This window comes from Protopterus annectens, chromosome 13.part0 (assembly GCF_019279795.1).
Source record: "Protopterus annectens isolate FY-2018-M chromosome 13.part0, PAN1.0, whole genome shotgun sequence".
Taxonomy (NCBI): Eukaryota; Metazoa; Chordata; order Ceratodontiformes; family Protopteridae; genus Protopterus; species Protopterus annectens.
In genome coordinates this window covers 871,272,060-871,289,846 of record NC_056747.1, presented here as the reverse complement: position 1 = coordinate 871,289,846, position 17,787 = coordinate 871,272,060, and the positions used below count along the sequence as shown (strand labels likewise).

Genomic DNA, 17,787 nt, shown 5'->3' with positions numbered 1-17,787 from the left:
TGAATTTTCAATGCCTGTATAGGTCTTTTATTTATCACTACAGAAGAATATATATTTTTTAATCTTCACATAATACATCCTGTAAGGCCTGTCCCTACTAGAACATCCTTTTAGAATTCTATTAGATATTCCATAAAGTTTGTGTCTATGCTCCTTGAAGTCCTAGTTATGCATATGCTCTATATGGTTGGAAATAAGACTTCATCCCTTTCAAGCACTGTATCAAGATAAGAACTTTATGTATGTTTTACTGTTCAGGTTTGAGGATAACTTTTTTTCTGTAGTCCCTTTCCTAATTCTTCACTTTTTTTTTCAGAGGGTCTACTAGAGAATATAGCTAAAGTGCATTTCCACCACATATTTTAACATAATTATATTTAGGCACACATGTCACACTGCCTCATTCATCTTCAAGATAAGTCACAGTCTGTAGTCAGAATTTTGTGCTTTTCTCATCTATATCAAAGCTTTTACAGTCTTAATCATTCCAGATATCAGCTCTTCCGTAAGTGCAGCTTCAGAAGTTACCTTTGTTTTATACAGGGTATTTCCAATTTTATATCCTTCAGTAATTTAGTTCTTTTTTAACAGGAGCACAGTTGTATGGTTGTCTGCCAGCTAAACATTACATGAATCTTTACTTCTGTCTTTGGCATAAGGCGTTTTCCTAGTTATCAATTATTTATTTATTTTTTGTGTGTGCATTCCTTAGCTAGACTGTATATTTCTACCTTGGTGTGTATATATGTATCTCTCTATGTATGTGTATATATATATATATATATATATATATATCTATATATATATATATATATATATATCTAGTATACATACCTACACATACATGCATATATGGGTCTATGTTGTTTGATTGAAATTTCAAAACTTTGAAACCTATATGGCCGAGACCATATGATCTAAGTGTTGAAATTTTGAAAAGTCAATAAAAACACAAAACCTACACAAAAACTTCACCTCTACGTGTTTGCAGGGGGGGAAGCCCCGCTGCACCCCCCACACGCCCTGCTACTTAAATATACCAATTCCGAGATCGCACTACAGTAAGGAAAATGGTAAATTTCCTATTAACCGTATATATATATATATATATATATATATATATGGGTCTACTTCATAACATCGAGACCAAAACATTGAAAATTCAAAACACTGAAAACCCAAAACATTGAAAACTCAGAAGATTGAAAGTGTGCTTCATAACATTGAAAACTACATTGCACAAGTAAATAAGATCCCCTCCACCTACAACACCTAATTGACAAAGACATTTTCTACTACGTTTCTGCAGGGGGGCAAGCCCCCCTGCACCACCCATGTGTGGTGCTCTGCCCCACCCCACCCATAAATTATCTGCGCCAACTCCAAGGTCGCACTACAGTGGAAAAAATTTCCTAACCTCACTGTATACACTGAGGTTAGGAAATTAACTTTTTTTCCACTATAGTGCGATCTTGGAGTTGGTATATTTAATTTATGGGGGGGGCAGTGCCCCCCGCATGGAGGGTGAAGGGGGGGCTTGTCCCCCTGCAGAAACGTAGAAGAAAGTGTGTTTGTCAGGTGGTGTTATAGATGGTGAGGATATTCTTTACATATGCATTGTAGTTTTCAATGTTATGAAGCACACTTTCATTGTTCTGAGTTTTCAATGTTTTGGATTTTCAGTGTTTTGGGATTTAGATGCTTTGGCCTCAGTGTTATGAAATTCAGCATTATGAAATGTCAATGTTACGAAGTAGACATATATAATATATATATATATATATATATATATATATATATATATATATATATATATATATATATATATATATATATATATATATATATATATATATATATATATATATATATATATATATATATATATATATATATATATATATATATAGGTATAGATGTGTTTGTATAATAAGGTTTGTTCATATCATTAAGGAGAGGGGAAGTGTGACTGTTGTAAGCAGATCCCTTATAAAGAACTCCAGTCTCAGTGTCTGCTTTGTTTTAGAGGCTGAGCATGATTACAGAAACTGTGAAATTTGTCATTCATTCCAGAAACACTTTAAACCAGAATTTTCTTCTAAATGGTCATTTAGTGAGCTAAAGTTTGAAGTGCCTCATGCAAAGCAAGATGGCAGAATCCTTGGCCTTGGATGTCCCACTCAAACCTAAAATGAAGATCAAAAAGTAAGACCTAAATCTTCAGCTACCCAGTCTGATTTGGACAATTCCCATTTAAATGCACCAAGAATCAGAGGTGTGTCTGACTTTTCCTTCCATGCCTGCTATTCCGACTCTGCCAGAGGCCAATATGGTGTCTGCTTCCTGCATGTCTAATGAGACTGAGACTACCATGATGGTAGACAAGGGAGAACCTAGAGTGATCATCTCAGAGGCACTAGAGGGCATACCTCAAATACTGGTAATGGAAGAGGTGCTTTAATGGATGCCCGTCAGAGTTCTGAACCATCATACTTTGTTATAGCGGACATGCTGCCAAAGAAAAAGAAACAAAAAAATCAAACACATTTCTTCTTCTAGGAGTCCCAGGAAAAGGAATGGCTTAAATTTTCACATGTCTGTTTTGTCCTTAAAGCCGCCTTCTTTACTTTCTACTTCTTCACAAACCCCCCCCCACCAGTGAATATGCAGTATGAACCTTTGTCTATTGAGGAATCTGATTCCAATGAGGATTCCTTAGCATACTCATCACAGATTCTCTACAACGGACAGCTTGCTGATGATGATACCTTGTCCTCTGACTAGGATGATTCAACATTTTGAATGAATGGGAAACCAGGCAAGTCACTGATGTACAAAAAAAATATGCTTTGCTTGAGGTTGGGACTCCTAAGCCCAAACCTATTCCACCTGTCTTGGAGGATTTCCTGAATGCTTCTGCATCCACTTTTTCCTCCCCAAATTCGCAGCCTCAAGCTCCCAAAAAGCCTGATAGGTTTTACAGAGTCCTTGAGGATATGATGTTTCTCTACAAAACCCTGTTTTCTGTATCTCCACTGATTAACCCGCTAAGCTTTTACCTGCAGCTGATGCGTTCCCATTGGACAGAGATAGCACCATAGACGGGTATGGCAAAAAGGTCTGCAACACCACCCCCTTGGCTTTTAGGGGTCAAAATTAAACAGTGGCTACTTTAGAGGATTCCGAACAAAATGCATGGGCAGTATCCATGCTCAGTCAGGCTACCTAAGTGACCAGCCATTCCATTAAATGCAGCTGCCACTGGTTCTGTTATCCACAGATTTGTCTGGTTTTATCTTTGGTCCCTCCCTGAAGATATCAAGGCTAAACTACTGGATTCCCCCTTTCATATGGACCTCATATTTAGCTAAACTTTTCAAGACATTGCAGTAGTAGGGAAAAGTAATTAAAAATTTCAAACTGATTTTTCTTGCATCATTTACTAGATATCAAATAAATCATTTTTCTAAGCCCACCTTCTTTGTCTGTAAGGAGCAGAACTCATCGCAAAAGGGCAGAAAGCAACCCAGGAAAACATTTCAGTAAAAATTTACCTGAGAATCCAAACCTGGAAAAGTGCTTTTTTCTAGATAAACCATCCTTTATCTGATTGTTTTCTGTCTCCCCTTCCCTCCTTGCTCCATAACTCATCCCCAAGCTTTGTCCTAGAGATGCACTGTATCCCTTCCAGTTTGGGAATTTATCACAGTAGACAAATGGGCCTTGTCCATCATCTAACATGGGTACAAACTGTCTTGCAAGGAGCTTCCCTCTTCAAGAGGAATTCCCCTCCAGTTCCCATTTAGGTTCAACTCATTCCTTCCCTCATCCAGGAGCTTTTCTTCTAGGGGACTATAGAACCTGTCCCAGGCCTAAGAAATACTTTTATTCAAGCATCTTCCTGGTTGCCAGGAAGGAGGATACTAGGAGGCCCATACTGGACCTGTGCCACTTCAACACCGATCTGTAAGTGCCAGCTTTCCTTGCAGACTATACTTTCCTTTATCATTTCACAAGCCTTCCTTGTGTCTCTAAACTTGTCAGATGCATACCTACAGATCCCTTTTCACCCCTTTTGCAAGAATTATTCGTCAGGTTTACTGATTTTTTTCCGCTGCACTTTCAGTTCTGTGCTTTACCCTTTATTCTGTCTACTTCTCCCAGGGTCTTCAAAAAGTGCTATGCTCCAGCCATTCTCTTTTGCAGAATCCAGGGAATACAAATATTTCCTTTTCTGGATGATCTTCTCATTAAGGCATCCTCTCAGTGCACTCTTCTCAGACCTCAGTTTAACTGTGTCACTTCTACAAAGACTAGGTTTCACTCTCATCCTCAAGATATCTCCTCTGACTCCATTCCAGGATCTAGTCTTAAGTTGCAGACTGAATACCCTCTTGATATCGGCCTTCCTTCCTAAGGAGACATTATCATCCTTGTCCAACTACTTCCAGTCCTTGCTTCTCCTGTCCACTTTGGAAAAAGAAGGCCTAAGAGCTCTGGGCTACATGACAGCCACAATACCCATAGTGCTATTTGTCTGACAACATATGAGAAAGATAGTGATACATGAACTCCCTTTGGTCTCAACAGTGTCACTTACTGGAATTCCAAATTTATCTCTTGCTCTTTTTTAAAGAAGGATTTGCAGTGGTGGATATCTCAAGCTCAGCTCAATCCATGGTTTTCCTTCCACCCACTCTCACCATTCAGGATCTTCATACAAATTAATCGGACCTGGCTTAGGGTGTGTGGATGGTTCCAACAAGAGTTCAAAGACAATTGTCACCCAAAGAGATAAGGGAACCAAAGAGATCATCACTATGAAGGAAATGAAGGCCTTTATTTAAGCTCTTCTAGTCTTCTGCCATCTCTGGAGCTAACCCCCCTGAAGATTTTTGCAAACAACACCACAGTCATTTGGTATATCAAAAAACAGGGGGTCACCAAGTCCTACCAGTTGTGCAGTCTAGCTCTGCTGCCATGGGACGTAGCAATAAAGACAAAATTGTCTCGTTAGGCTGTTTGCATTCCTGTACAATATATTGTTCTCACATAGTCATTGAGTAGAGCCATTGAAGACCCTCCTGAATGGATGTTGAACAGAGATGACTTCCTGGACGTAGTCCACGGATAGGGGATTTCTCAAATAGATATTTTTGTCTTCTACCAGAACAGACAACTCAAACTGTTCTGCTTCAAGAGGGGGAGGGGGTTCCTCTATATCTTTTTCCCTCATCCCCCAATTCCAAAGGTTGCACTAAAGATCCAAAGGGACAAATCAGAAGTCTTTTTAGTGACTCCCTTCTGGCCCAGCAGCATTGGTTCTCCCTTTTTTCCACCTAGCCAGGGATCATCACTACACGTTAACCCACAAAGTGGACTTGCTCACACCAATGTAAGTCTGTCTGATTTACCCAACCTGCAGGTGTCAATCTGACTGTTTGTGTGCTATAATCTTCATTCTCTTCAGACACTAATTTTCTAAGGATGTGCTCCAGGAGGCAAGAAGACCTACCACTTGAAAATATTCCATCTCCTAGTGGAAAAGATTTTCAGTCTGGTATCTCAAGAAGAATGAATGCCCTTTTGAGTGGGTATTCCTGTTATTCTGTCTTACTTGTGTGAGTTGCTCAAAAGTGGACTAGCCTATACCTTCATCAAGGTACACTAGATCTGCATGGATACATTTAAATCCTCCCTTACTCTTCAGAATGGAGCTCAAGCCATTTTTTAAAGGTGTCCTTCAATTGAACCTACCTAGAAGGGCTGTACTGCCTCACTGAGATTTGATTTTTGCTTTGGAAAAACCTGCTTACCACCTTTCAAACTAGCAGCCTCAGCCTCATTAAAAGTCTTTACCTGGAAAATAGTTCTGATTGCTCTTACCTCTGCCAGAAGAGTTTTGGAGCTACAACCCTTAATAGCCATACCTTCCTCCCTTATCTTGCATAATAAGGTTTCCTTGAGGGCTAAACCCCTCTTTTAAGCCAAAAGTTGTAAATAGTTATTCAACTAGGCTATCTATTTGCCTACTTTCTTTCCTAATCCACAGAACCGTGATGAAAGACTTCTCCATTCCCTGGATGTGCACAGACAGCTAAGATTCTACTAAGACAAGACAAAAGCTTTTAGAAGACCAACCAACTGTTTGACTCCTTCCAGGAGAGTAAGTTGGGTAACCCTATTTTCAAACTGACCATCTCCAACTGGATCTCTAAATTAATTTCCTTTTGTTACACCCTCCATGACAAGTACCTGCATTTACCTGTGAAAGCCCATTCAACCTGAGCAGTATATTCATCTGGAGCCTTCTTCAAAGGCATTGACTCCAGTCTCTCCTGGAGGAGGCCACCTTGTTGTCGGATCACACCTTTTTCTAGGCACTACAGAGGGAATACATTCTCCAGATGATTGACCTCTTGCTAAATCTGTCCAACTAAAATTGGTAAACAGCTCTCCTGCCTCGGACCCGTCTTCCATCAACAACCTGTGGTTTTGGGAATCGCCCATCAGTATTTGAATATTGTAAAAGTGATCCAAGGAAGGACATAGTACAGTTATGTTAGAACTTGGCATAACAACAGATGTCCTACTGGTCACTGTTGCAATATTACATTCCTCCCTCCTTCCCCCTTTCTGTTCTTTGCAGCCATTCTTTATCTTGTGGACTGGGGGGCAGTTCCTCTCCCCTTGTCTTAGCTGGACTTATGTTTTATTACTTGCTTTACTTGGGGATCTCCAGGGTCTTCTGGCTGTAGATAGTCTGAGGATCATACCCCTATATGCCCATTTATGTACCCCTTAGGTCATACTCCAGACATATAGTGCATCAGGAAGGTTTTGGCTGTGGTATGCCAGGTTACCTTAACAGTAGGACATCTGTTATGGTAAGTTCTTACGCAACTGTATTTTTTTAGTATCTAGTTGAGCTACAGGTTACAGTCTCATTCTTGTGATCCAATAACTGAAGGCACCTAGATGTTTCACATTTTGGGTAGCTGCTTGGAGCTGTTCTGACATATTTAGTGACATATCCATATTCTAAATTCCAGCCAGCTTATTCCCCATACATTTTATAGACAGTCTTTTTGTCTGGCATTATTTTCTGCCAGTTTTGTTGTCACTTTGTATATAGCCCTTTGCAGTTTGGCTCTTTGTGAAGATAGTGAAATCTTCCTAAGTCAAAATTAAGCTTTCACTTGTTGAAGTTAGGGTTACCACCTGTCCCACTTTGCGAGGGACAATCCCTCTTTGGCCAGTTGTGTCCTGCAAACAAACTGAACAAATGGCAAATGTCCTGATATCTTAGGACAAATATATTTCCTATATCTTCTTTAATAGTAGCATAAAACAGTTATTTTGTATCTGAAACACCAAAATATTATAATAAACAGAATAAGCAACGCAAATGCTACAAGAATAAGTTGCTATTCAGGCAAAATGTAGATTGCTGTCCTCTGTACTGGCAGTGGGTATGTTTTGCCCTGCAAAATCCGACGTTCCTAACACAAATGTCCCACTTTGTGCATTTGAAAAGGTGGCAACCCTAGTTGAAGTCTCCTGTCTTTGACTTTTTACCCGTCCTTTTTTGTGACTAGTCAGATACTGCCATTTCACTCCTCTCCAGTTTGTGTTCGCAAGAGGTTTTTCTGTAACTACTTCATCTGTCTTGACACTAGTGCTTCCTTCAAGCGACTCTTGAAAGTGTCATATCTCTTATGTTGTCTGAAATGACATAATATCCTTGTACCCTTTGTTATCCTATGCGCATAGTTCAGTGCATTTATATTTACTGAAGTGCAGGTATATATACACCTCTCTTTCCTAGACCCAGCTTTGCTTGTTAATATGGTAACCAATGATTAGCAGTCCTTGGATTTATTACTGCCCGATATAGTCACTCGTGAAGAAGATTCATCACTAAGTATTTTAAATTCAGCTATGCATCTCATTCATTCAGGGCATCATCTAAATTCATCTATGACCCTTGTCCTAGCAACCCTTTAGCCATTCCATTCCAGAATATTAATCAGAAGTGAAATTTAGATTACACTGCAGTGTTATTAATGAGCAGTTGTAACTATATAATTTTGTGTCATCCCTTGAGAATATTTTCAGTTCATCATTTCTTACTGCTCAAAATAGATTTATCTCTTAATCTCCAGACTGGCTTTGTTCCTGCTAATCTTGTGGGTTTGAGAATATTGCTGAAAGCCTGTTTAGTGTTTACCTTTTCAAGTGTGTGATTTATTTCTAGAATTGTAACCTTTTTCACAGTTTTTTGCCTGTTTAGTGAATTTTTTTTATATTGACTGTACTTCAGTCTTGTATCTGGAATTAAGTCTTCATACTATTTAAGAGCTCATCAGTACAGTGTACTTAGTATATTTTCATTTCATAGAATCATGTTTTTATTTCCCGATTAGTTTCCACCAGTGCATCAGGAGAAGCTGTTTACCCATTTATTATGCAAACAGTGCTCCACAGTCTTAATACGTGTTTAACTTGGATCTAATCTATGATTGATGTTTTTTATTAGATCTGCAGTTATTATGGACATGACCCTTGAAAAGTTACTCCAAGATTCTAAGCTTGGAGCTGTATCGTGAAGAGAACAAAGATGGAGTTCTCAGTCCTAGTAACAAAAGTTATGTACGTACCATAATGATGCATGTGGATTGGCAGCTCCATTTTTATCAGCATCCCCCACCATGTTCTGGTGAACCAGGGATTAGCTGTCTCTGTAAGACTTGTATTGTAATATTGCTTTGTTTCCCTTTCTTGCTGTGGCTTAGCAAATGCTTATAGAGATCAGAAGAAGGATCCTTATTTTCTCCTTATTAAGGATAAAATGAGAGGGGCCAGTCAGCCTGTCAAACTTTTAATTGCTGGGCTGCTAACTTTAATCTTGAATGTAATGAAGCTGGAGCTGCCAGTCCAGATGTATCTCAAGCATATAACGTTCAATCCTTCCTTCTTATGATACTTTTGCAGTGTTATTAGTATTATTTTGCTCAAGTTTCATTACTTCTTAATTAAGGATTGGCCATGTATAATCAGAAGCCGCTGCAAGGACTTTTAAGGACTTATAGAACTTAAGAAACCTCCTAACAGTTCTGACCTTGTATAGAAGCCTCACAGATCTACTACTGTTCAGACAAGTGTAGACAGAAGACTGATGCTATTTTTCACAGTGACTGGGATGTAGCTAGTGAAACGTCTGGCTGTGTATAAAGAAATATAAGTTTGGGAAACCTCAAATGTTACAAGTTATTGTTAAAGTGACTGACCATTCTTCAGTAATCTAGTTTTATGATAAGCATTGTTAAATTCAACTGTACTGTTCTATGGATATACAGAAAGGAGTATCTGTAAGCTTTTAGTAAGGGCATTGCAGTAGTGTTCCAAAAAATAATGTTATCTCCAAAACTAAACATAAAATGATTTATATGAAGTTGGCAATCCACAAGTTAAAAGTTGAAAATATCCCCTTTTGTAATAAAACCTTGTAGTTTGGAGTTAGTTATTACAATTGGGCATTTTATATGGTATTGCAGTCTGTAGTATTTACTTATCAAATGTATTTAATATAAATACTTTTTTCTTTTTTTTAACTTTCCACAAAATCCAAAGAATAAAAAAAAGAAGACTAGGCCAAAACATAAGAAAGAACATGCAGGGGATGAGACAACACCACATACTGAAGATGATGCTGACACACGACTGCTTCATAGAATGGATCAGTTACATCTGAGTAATGCAGATGCCCAAAACAATTTCAGTATGAGTCCTCCAAGCACTGCAGTCGTTTATGACACAAGAAGGGGCACTTTTTCTTCACCTAGTCTAAGCTGGAAAAGAGTAACAAGCTCTGAATCAGAATACTCTGACACAGAGGGTGGAATGCAGAACAAATTGAGGTAAATAATTTGAACTCAGGTACATTCAGAGTGTGTAACATACTGGAATTGTATTATAAATTGGTTCATCATTCTTAGCCAGGTACTGCATTTGGTTGAGAAATGATAAATAAAAAATACACAATGCTATTATCTATTCTTTAACAGAAAGTGAAACACAAATGCTATTATCTGTGTATTAACAGAAAGTACTGTACAGTGTTTACAAAAAAAATAGATGTCTTTTTTGCCTGGATATCATTTTTGCTACCTAAACATGGATTAGGGAAGAGGCTTACAGAATGGCTAGCCCTATATTGTCATAGCATAGAAAAGAGGCTTGTAGTTAAAATGGTCAACCCTCTAGTAATGGTGGGAATGTTAGTGTGAGGTTACTGAATGAGTGAGCAACAGTAACTTAAATAAAATGGATTGAAACGTGAAATATCTTGGATCCTTAGGTCTTATGTAGTGGATTCATAGGTGTTATGTAGTGACAGTGCCAGGTTTGGGCACCTATGCATTTGGTTCATCAGCCATGAGTGTGTGTCAGCAGTTAAAGTTGCTAAACGAGTAGTGTTGATATTTTTGGCATAGCCAATGCCATTGTATGACCTCTCCCTAGCCCCACCCTACATCTCCTTCCCACTAGAGGAGCAAAATTTCCATTGAGTCAGAGAGAATTGTTTCATTGATTTATCAATGAGTAAAATGATGGTGTGTTGAATACAGTGCACCCAGGTTTCCTATGAAAATGGTCTGATACATGTGGCAGTTGCTTAGTTAAAGATGGTAGAGGACTCAAAGAAAAACTTACTGTACATAGGGGGGAGGTAGGCATACATTAAGAAGTGGACAAGTTAAGCAATTTTACAGCAGATCTGGAGTAGAAATTGTATGTGCAAGTAAGTGTAAAACTGCCTTATGATGAAACTTGACTACAGCTTTGCATTTGAAAAGCAGATGAATGTAATTCCAGTGTCAGTGCTGTGAGTACAGTTGATGTCTGTTTGAAAATGTAGGTAGAGGTTTGTAGCCAGCTTTTCAGGATCGGGGGAAGTTTTTTTTTTTTTTTTTTTGAAAAATAAACTGTACTTAGTATCCATGACATTTCATTTTTTTCAGAGAACATTAAAACGTATATACTATTTACAATATTTAACTTTGCTTTTACATTAAATATTCATTAGTTTCAAAGCCGTTGAATATTAAACACATTCCTTTTAGTTACTGAGCACCTTCTGCTATTCATTTTTTGCTTCTTTTTTCGTTGACTTATCCATATACTTTCCAATCAGTAACTCATTCACCCTCTCATATTCTATTTTATTCCATTGTATCTCTTTCTGTCATGCATGTCTGTATGTATGTATATATTTTGCAGCCAACGAAGCTGTTTAATATATAATCTTTTAGGTTTTACTCCCTGATTTCTTTACTCCGTTTCTGCTTTGTAATCTGACATTTGTGCAGTTTCCTTACAAAATTGGCTCTAGTTTTGACGTCATGTCTTAGTGCTTGCCATGTTAAACAGAATTTTCAGTAGATTTAATAATGCTTTAAGGTTCCTTGGTTCATCTAACTCCCAGTCAGAATTCTGCAGGTGTATACCATCTGTTAACTCTAGTTGCCTGGTAGGGATCTGATTTAATATTTCCTGGAATGGCATTTTGTAGCTCATTAACTCTGACCAAGACTAGGAAATATGTTCCCAGTTTCCTATTCCCCCTGCATGCATATCCATTGTGAACTGCTAGTATAGTGGAACATTTTGTTGTAAAAGTTTATGTAAGTGCTCCCAGAAAAACATTCTAAACATTTTTTATTGTGTTTGCATAGTTCAGTGCTAGGCAAATTTTTGTGCATTGATCCCAGTTTAGGTCACCTAATTCCAAAGACATGGTAGGTAGATTTGCGACTTCTAAAGCCTGTTGCCCAGCAGGAAATCTTAAGTTTGCTTGGAGGCTGGACTTCCAAGATTGCTGCATGCTGATCAACATCTTAATTTCAGTTCTTCCAGTGTGAAAATAGAAACTAAAAGAAGAGGAGTGCCATTAAAACTGTTATTTGGGTAAAATTTAGTTACTTGCTAGTAAATACACTGCTTAGATGTCAGCAAAGAATAAATTTGGAGAATCTGAAAGAAAATCAACAAGAAAAAGTGAGGAGGAAACACTGGCTGGGAAGGATCCTTGCATTAGTTCAGCAAAAAGCAGTTCATATGTCAGCTTTGGTTCAAGAGTTTGTTTCCAGTAATTTACAGGTGGAAAATAAATCAGATGTACTCAGAGGTGATTAAAATAAATAAAACATTGAAGGAGTATATCAACTCAAGCAACAAAATGCTGGAAAAATAGAAGAAGCTTTAACTTGACCCTCTGTGTCAGATTGTTCTGATTCAGCGCTTGATAAAACTGCAAAAAATCAGAATGGAAATGAAAGAAAGTGTGGTTGAGTACGAGGCTTCTCAAGAAGAGCTGTTTCAAAAAATACTTGATTTAGAAGACAATGTGTGTGTACAGAAAACCTGAGATTTTCTACTTTACCAGAGGAGCTGGAAGAAACAAACTATTAATTTTATGAAAGCACAAATAAGCAACTGGACTGGTGTTACACAGTAAGTTTTATTAATTGAAAGGATACATCGAGTATATGCTCCAAACCTGGCCATGAGAAAGCAGAATAGACCTACATTAGTAAAACTACAATTATTCCAGCAGAAAGAGTTGATCATGACAAAACTGTGGCAGAAGGGAAAATTATCTAAAATTGGAGCCAGCAGAATGTTTGTGCAAAATGATAATTCACTGTACGTCAGGCAGAAAAGAAAATTTATCCCAGCACTCATGGAATATTGAGAGGCAGGTGTGACATTCAAGCTGCTGTATCCAGTTATCTTCAGAATATTTTTTTTTTCTGGAGGATCAAAGGCATTTTTGATGCAGAACAGACTAAGGACAAAAAGTGAGCCAACAAGCAAAAGATCAAGACAAAGATCAAGAGATCAAAGAAACTTTGTAATTTTGGAAACACAAGCGCTACCTAAAAAAAATTCCGAGTGTCAGCTCTTTTACAGGAGAAAACAAACACAAAAAGATAAACATGAGAGATATTAAAGAATAAACAGTAGCTATAGTACAAAAGTAAATATCTAAGTAGCTGACACACATGCTTGTACACTATCTATATACACTGGGCAACAAAAATGAACTTTACGTCTCATTCTTCTAACAATAAAGCTCATAGACAGACTTTGTCAGTGAAACCCTTTCCAATATTCTAAAGGAAAATGCTTGAGAGACAGGAAAAAAAAACATGATATTGACTAGAAGAATTGGGAGTACTTTGGACTTGAACCAGGGTGTGGTGTTGGGAGATGGAATCAGGAAGGAGACCAGCAATACTGACATTTATGAATAAATGTAAGATTATAAAGCATCAACCACATTTGTGAAATATGGTTTTGCAAGTAAAAGTGCTTAGAAAATACTGGTTTTCTGTTTACTTTGTTAAACTGATGGAGAGACTGTCTTTAATGTTTAGAAGGACACTAAATGGAAGAAAAAGAAGTAACAGTAAGTAAAACAAGTTTTGTTATTATTATTTGTGTAACATTCCATGATATAAATTGCATGTTATTTTGTAAAGCAGTTTTGTATAGTGTGCAGTCATAGGTTTATAGGTGTATACTAGGCTAACAACCTTTAGGGGCATTATAAGTCTAGCCATGCAAACTGTGACCATTAAATTTGATTTATATAGGGGGTGATTTACTGATTGTCTTTGTCCATCAGAGATATAGGTACTAGACTAGGGGTCATACCTCTCAACTGTACAGATCTTTGCCTCATATTTTTGGATTGTTCCTCATAAAAATTTTTTTTTTTTTTTTTTTTTTTATACAAATCACTGGGTTGCTCTATGGAGTAAAGTCAGTAAATAATGACATGTATTTGAATTTCAGACTTCATATCCTCCAGAAAATGCATGCCATCACAAATCCTGTTATTCTAGCAACTTTCTAAGTCTATCCGAGCCATATTTAAAATGTGTCCCTATTTTTGGGTCATTGTCCCCCCATTTTGTCAGGCTTTGTCCAGATTTCTTGAGCTAGGAGGTTGAGAGGTATGCTAGGGGTGAATTTCTGATTTACCTATCTATTGGTCTAAGCTGTGCTTAGAAAGCGATTGGGAGGGACTCTGCTTCACATGAGTAGGGATCCTGTTCCAGAGAATGGGAATTCTCGGAGAAACTTATCTCTCTCTTTTTCCAACATGTCCTATTTATGTTGCAAGCAAAATCTAGGACTTTTAATCTAGTAGCTCTGATGTTGTTTACTGGATGTGCAGAAGGTTCATCAAAACTGGATCCAGGGATGCTTTGTAGGCCAGTTAAAGATCATCTCTCAGACATATGTAGGATACTGAGTAAAGGGACAGGGCTTTGAGATGATCAGTGTAGGACATTTTGTTTACTCCATGTATTTTTGTACGGTTATTTTAAATGTATGGGGTGTGAGTCTTTTCAGTGACTGTGCCAAAGATATTAAAGTAAATAAATACCTTCTTAGCTGTAAAAAAATGTGGGTTTTATGGGTTAATAAGAGAAGAAAGACTGAACAGAAACAAGTTTAAGTTAATATAGTGCTGTGATTTTTTTGGGCTACTGGGATGAGGTGTAAAAGTGTACAGATTACATTATATGCAGAACTAAGATGTTGATTTCCCTTGTTTTGTAAGGGGGATATCTATATTGATGTCCTTAGCTTAAGCTATAAACTGTTTTGTGTAAGCAAATAGGCTTGAAATAGAAGACAAAATGATGAAAGCCATGAAAAATGCTAAGCTCATTGCAACTGCAAATGTATTAGCTTGTTTTTTCCATTAGCAAATGTTCTCAGTGACCGACACAAAGTCTGCAGCTGAAGGCAGTTAGCCAGAGGAATTCTATGCATTCTATTCTGTTTGAAATTTACCAAGATTTGTTCATGTATCTGCAAGTTCTTAGCTGTTTATTTCCTCACTGTTCACTACTTTTACATGGAGACAAACTGCCTGCAGGTGTAAACAATAAATCTTGAGAGTTCTTAGCATTCTTTGCTGACAGAAATGCAAAATGTAAATATATAATGACAAGCAGTTCAGTGAAAAATAATGCTTGAAATTTTGGGGAGTAGGAGATAGTAGCCTCCCTAGCATCCTTAATACTTTAATGCATTTGATAGAACAGTGCATAATTTATTTTTATGTAAAGTTGGTCAGTGATTTTTTTTATTGAGGCTACAGTAAGTTTTTCACATCTAAGAGTGGAATATTGATAAGAAAAAAACAGACCGCAATTGGTGTAAGTGGGAACACAGGCTGTAACGTGCTTTAGCATGTGTAACCTCAACGTTAGATTATGTTAAGCGTTTTGGTGCAACTGTCAATTTGGAGCAGTTCCTCTCTGGAGGGGTTAAACTTTATTTATTGGAAGTGTACACAGTTTTGTACATTTGTTCTATGTTAATAAGGGAATAAAGTTTTATGAAAAGTGTATTTTGTTTCTTGTTTGAGGCTTTTCATTAAAGCAGAAAGCTTTGAGAAATGTGACATAGTTTCAAATGAAGTTGAGAAGAAACAACTGTATAAAAGATCAGCCTGCCAGACAGTGTATGTATGTAGGACAAAAGATGGAAATACACATTCAAAAACAGTTATGTAATATTAATTAGTGGGAAAAGTAGCATTTTATTATAATGGCTTCTGTATCCATTGTATGTTGGAATGTAAAGGTCCTTATTGGTATAGACAAAAAAGTATTGAATTATGTTAAGAAATGCAGAGTGCAAATAGCAATGCTGCAGGGGACACATTTGAAAAGAGAGGAGCATGTGAATTTGACAAAGAAATGAATTCAGGATGGATTTTCAGCAGAATATCAGGGATAGAGGAAAAGGGGAGTAATAATACTGATTGCTAAAAGGGCTTCAGTAGTGATATAAGAGGGAAGAAAGACAATAATGGTATATTTATTATAGTAAGGGTCTTTTGGCAACAGAGGCAGATTATGCTGGCCTGTGGTTACTTTCCACCAAAAACTGCTATTTTTGGAGCTTAAGAACAGTTTGGGAGAAATAATCAGCTTTCTTTAGGGAATACTACTTAACAGGTGGGGACTGGAACTTAATTTGCAGTAGTGAGGATGTATCGGGGGACCTAGAAGGGAAAATATAACAAAGGGGGCATATTTCTGTAGACCTCTATGAAGATATTTGATATGGAAGATGTGAATCCAGTAGTAGGAACTCCGACCAAATTTTCATATTATTCTCCAAGGTACAATAATTGGTCTAGACTGGATAGAAGTTATATTTTAGTGGAGCATGTGCATTTAATTGAAAGCTTTGACATGTCTAATAACTATTTCAAGTTATGCACTGATAAAAACATAGGGTAATGAAGTAAAAATTAGAGAATAGCATTTTCCCACTTGTTAAAACGAGAGGAATTTAAGGAATGAGTAGTGGAAATTGCTTGAGAGTTATTAGGGAAGTCGAACATTTCTTCAGAAGGAATAGCTAATAAATGGGATAAAAGAAAAACGAAGTTTAGAAATGGAGAGGAAATGAAAGAGCGGTATTATTAAGAAGTAATAAGAATTATTTAGAGGGGCTGACAAAGTTTAAATTATTGTAGAATAAAGGAAATCTCTTAAGAAGGGGAGTGACTGCAGAATGCTAAAGAGAAAATAAGGGAGTATTTGGATAATATCTGTGAATTTAGAAAGATTACTGTTAAGCAACTATTTTTAATAACTCCAGAGTACAAAAGACTTTTAGCACAGTGACTACAGAAAGTTGAAAGGTTTGTCACCAAATTTAGGGGGCCTGGGGCAACAAAAGTAACCAGAGATGCTGTAGAAGTTTTAAAACTATTTTGGAAATTATATGAACATTTTATAAACCAAGAGGAATGTGGAAACCAAGAAAGAGCAAAAATAGAAATATTTATGGAAGACTTACTCATGCCATGATTAGAGGAAGATGAGGTTCAAAAATTAATAGTTTAGAGAGAAAAATTGTGATGTGTAATCAATCTGTAGAGAAGTATACAGGAAAAGAATAGTACTCCATGTAGAATTTTGGAAGTTAGGAGGGAAGAAAGTGATAAAGATATGGACAATTTTGTTTAATAGAAAGGATGTTACGAAGCATGATTTTTATTATTATTTTTTTTTTGTCTGGCAGGTCTTGTCTGCCCTTTTTATCATTCTTTATGTGAAGTGCTGGATGATAAATGTTTGTGGAAGTTTTATATTTGGATATTTCCAAAGCATTTGGTACTTTGCCACATAATGTTATTTTGGTGTTATAGGATTATGGTCTCAATAGTTGTATAATTAGATGGGTAAGTAATTGGTTGACCAGACAGAAATATAGGGTCAAGTTTGGGTGTCATTTATCTGATGAGCAGAAAATTAGATCAGGTGTCCTACAGGGTTCTGTGTTTTGGGGCCTGTTTTCCTTTGTATATTCATGTCTAGCTTTCCTATTGACAGCAGTATTTGGTTGCGCACATGTGCTGCTGATGCAACAATTGATTCTGTTTGAGTTGTATATGAGCAGCTTGTTACAAAATTATTTGGATAAAATTCAGATATGTTCATTATCTAATAATATGACGTTTAATGTAAATAAGACCTATATGATGAACACTGGGGGTAGGAATTCTGTATGTTCTTATGCTTTCGACAATCGGATGGTTAAAGAGGTAGAAGGTACAAAAGACTTGGGGGTTATGATTGGTAATGTTTTATGTTTTGAGAGACACTTATATTATAAGGAAGTGTTATTGTGAAATGCATAATATTTTTAGGTATGTTTGTCAGGATAAGTTGGTTCTGTTGC

At 37.0% G+C, this 17,787-nt stretch overlaps 1 protein-coding gene across 1 annotated transcript in view; it reads left to right on the top strand.

Moving 5' to 3' along the window:
• Window positions 1-17,787, top strand: part of HEATR6 (HEAT repeat containing 6) — a gene marked incomplete in the record, with an annotated part of 1,433,578 nt that overhangs the window by 494,729 nt on the left and 921,062 nt on the right. The window contains 1 exon segment of the mRNA XM_044054904.1: window positions 9,634-9,920. Within this exon segment, the coding sequence (XP_043910839.1) occupies window positions 9,634-9,920 (287 nt within the window).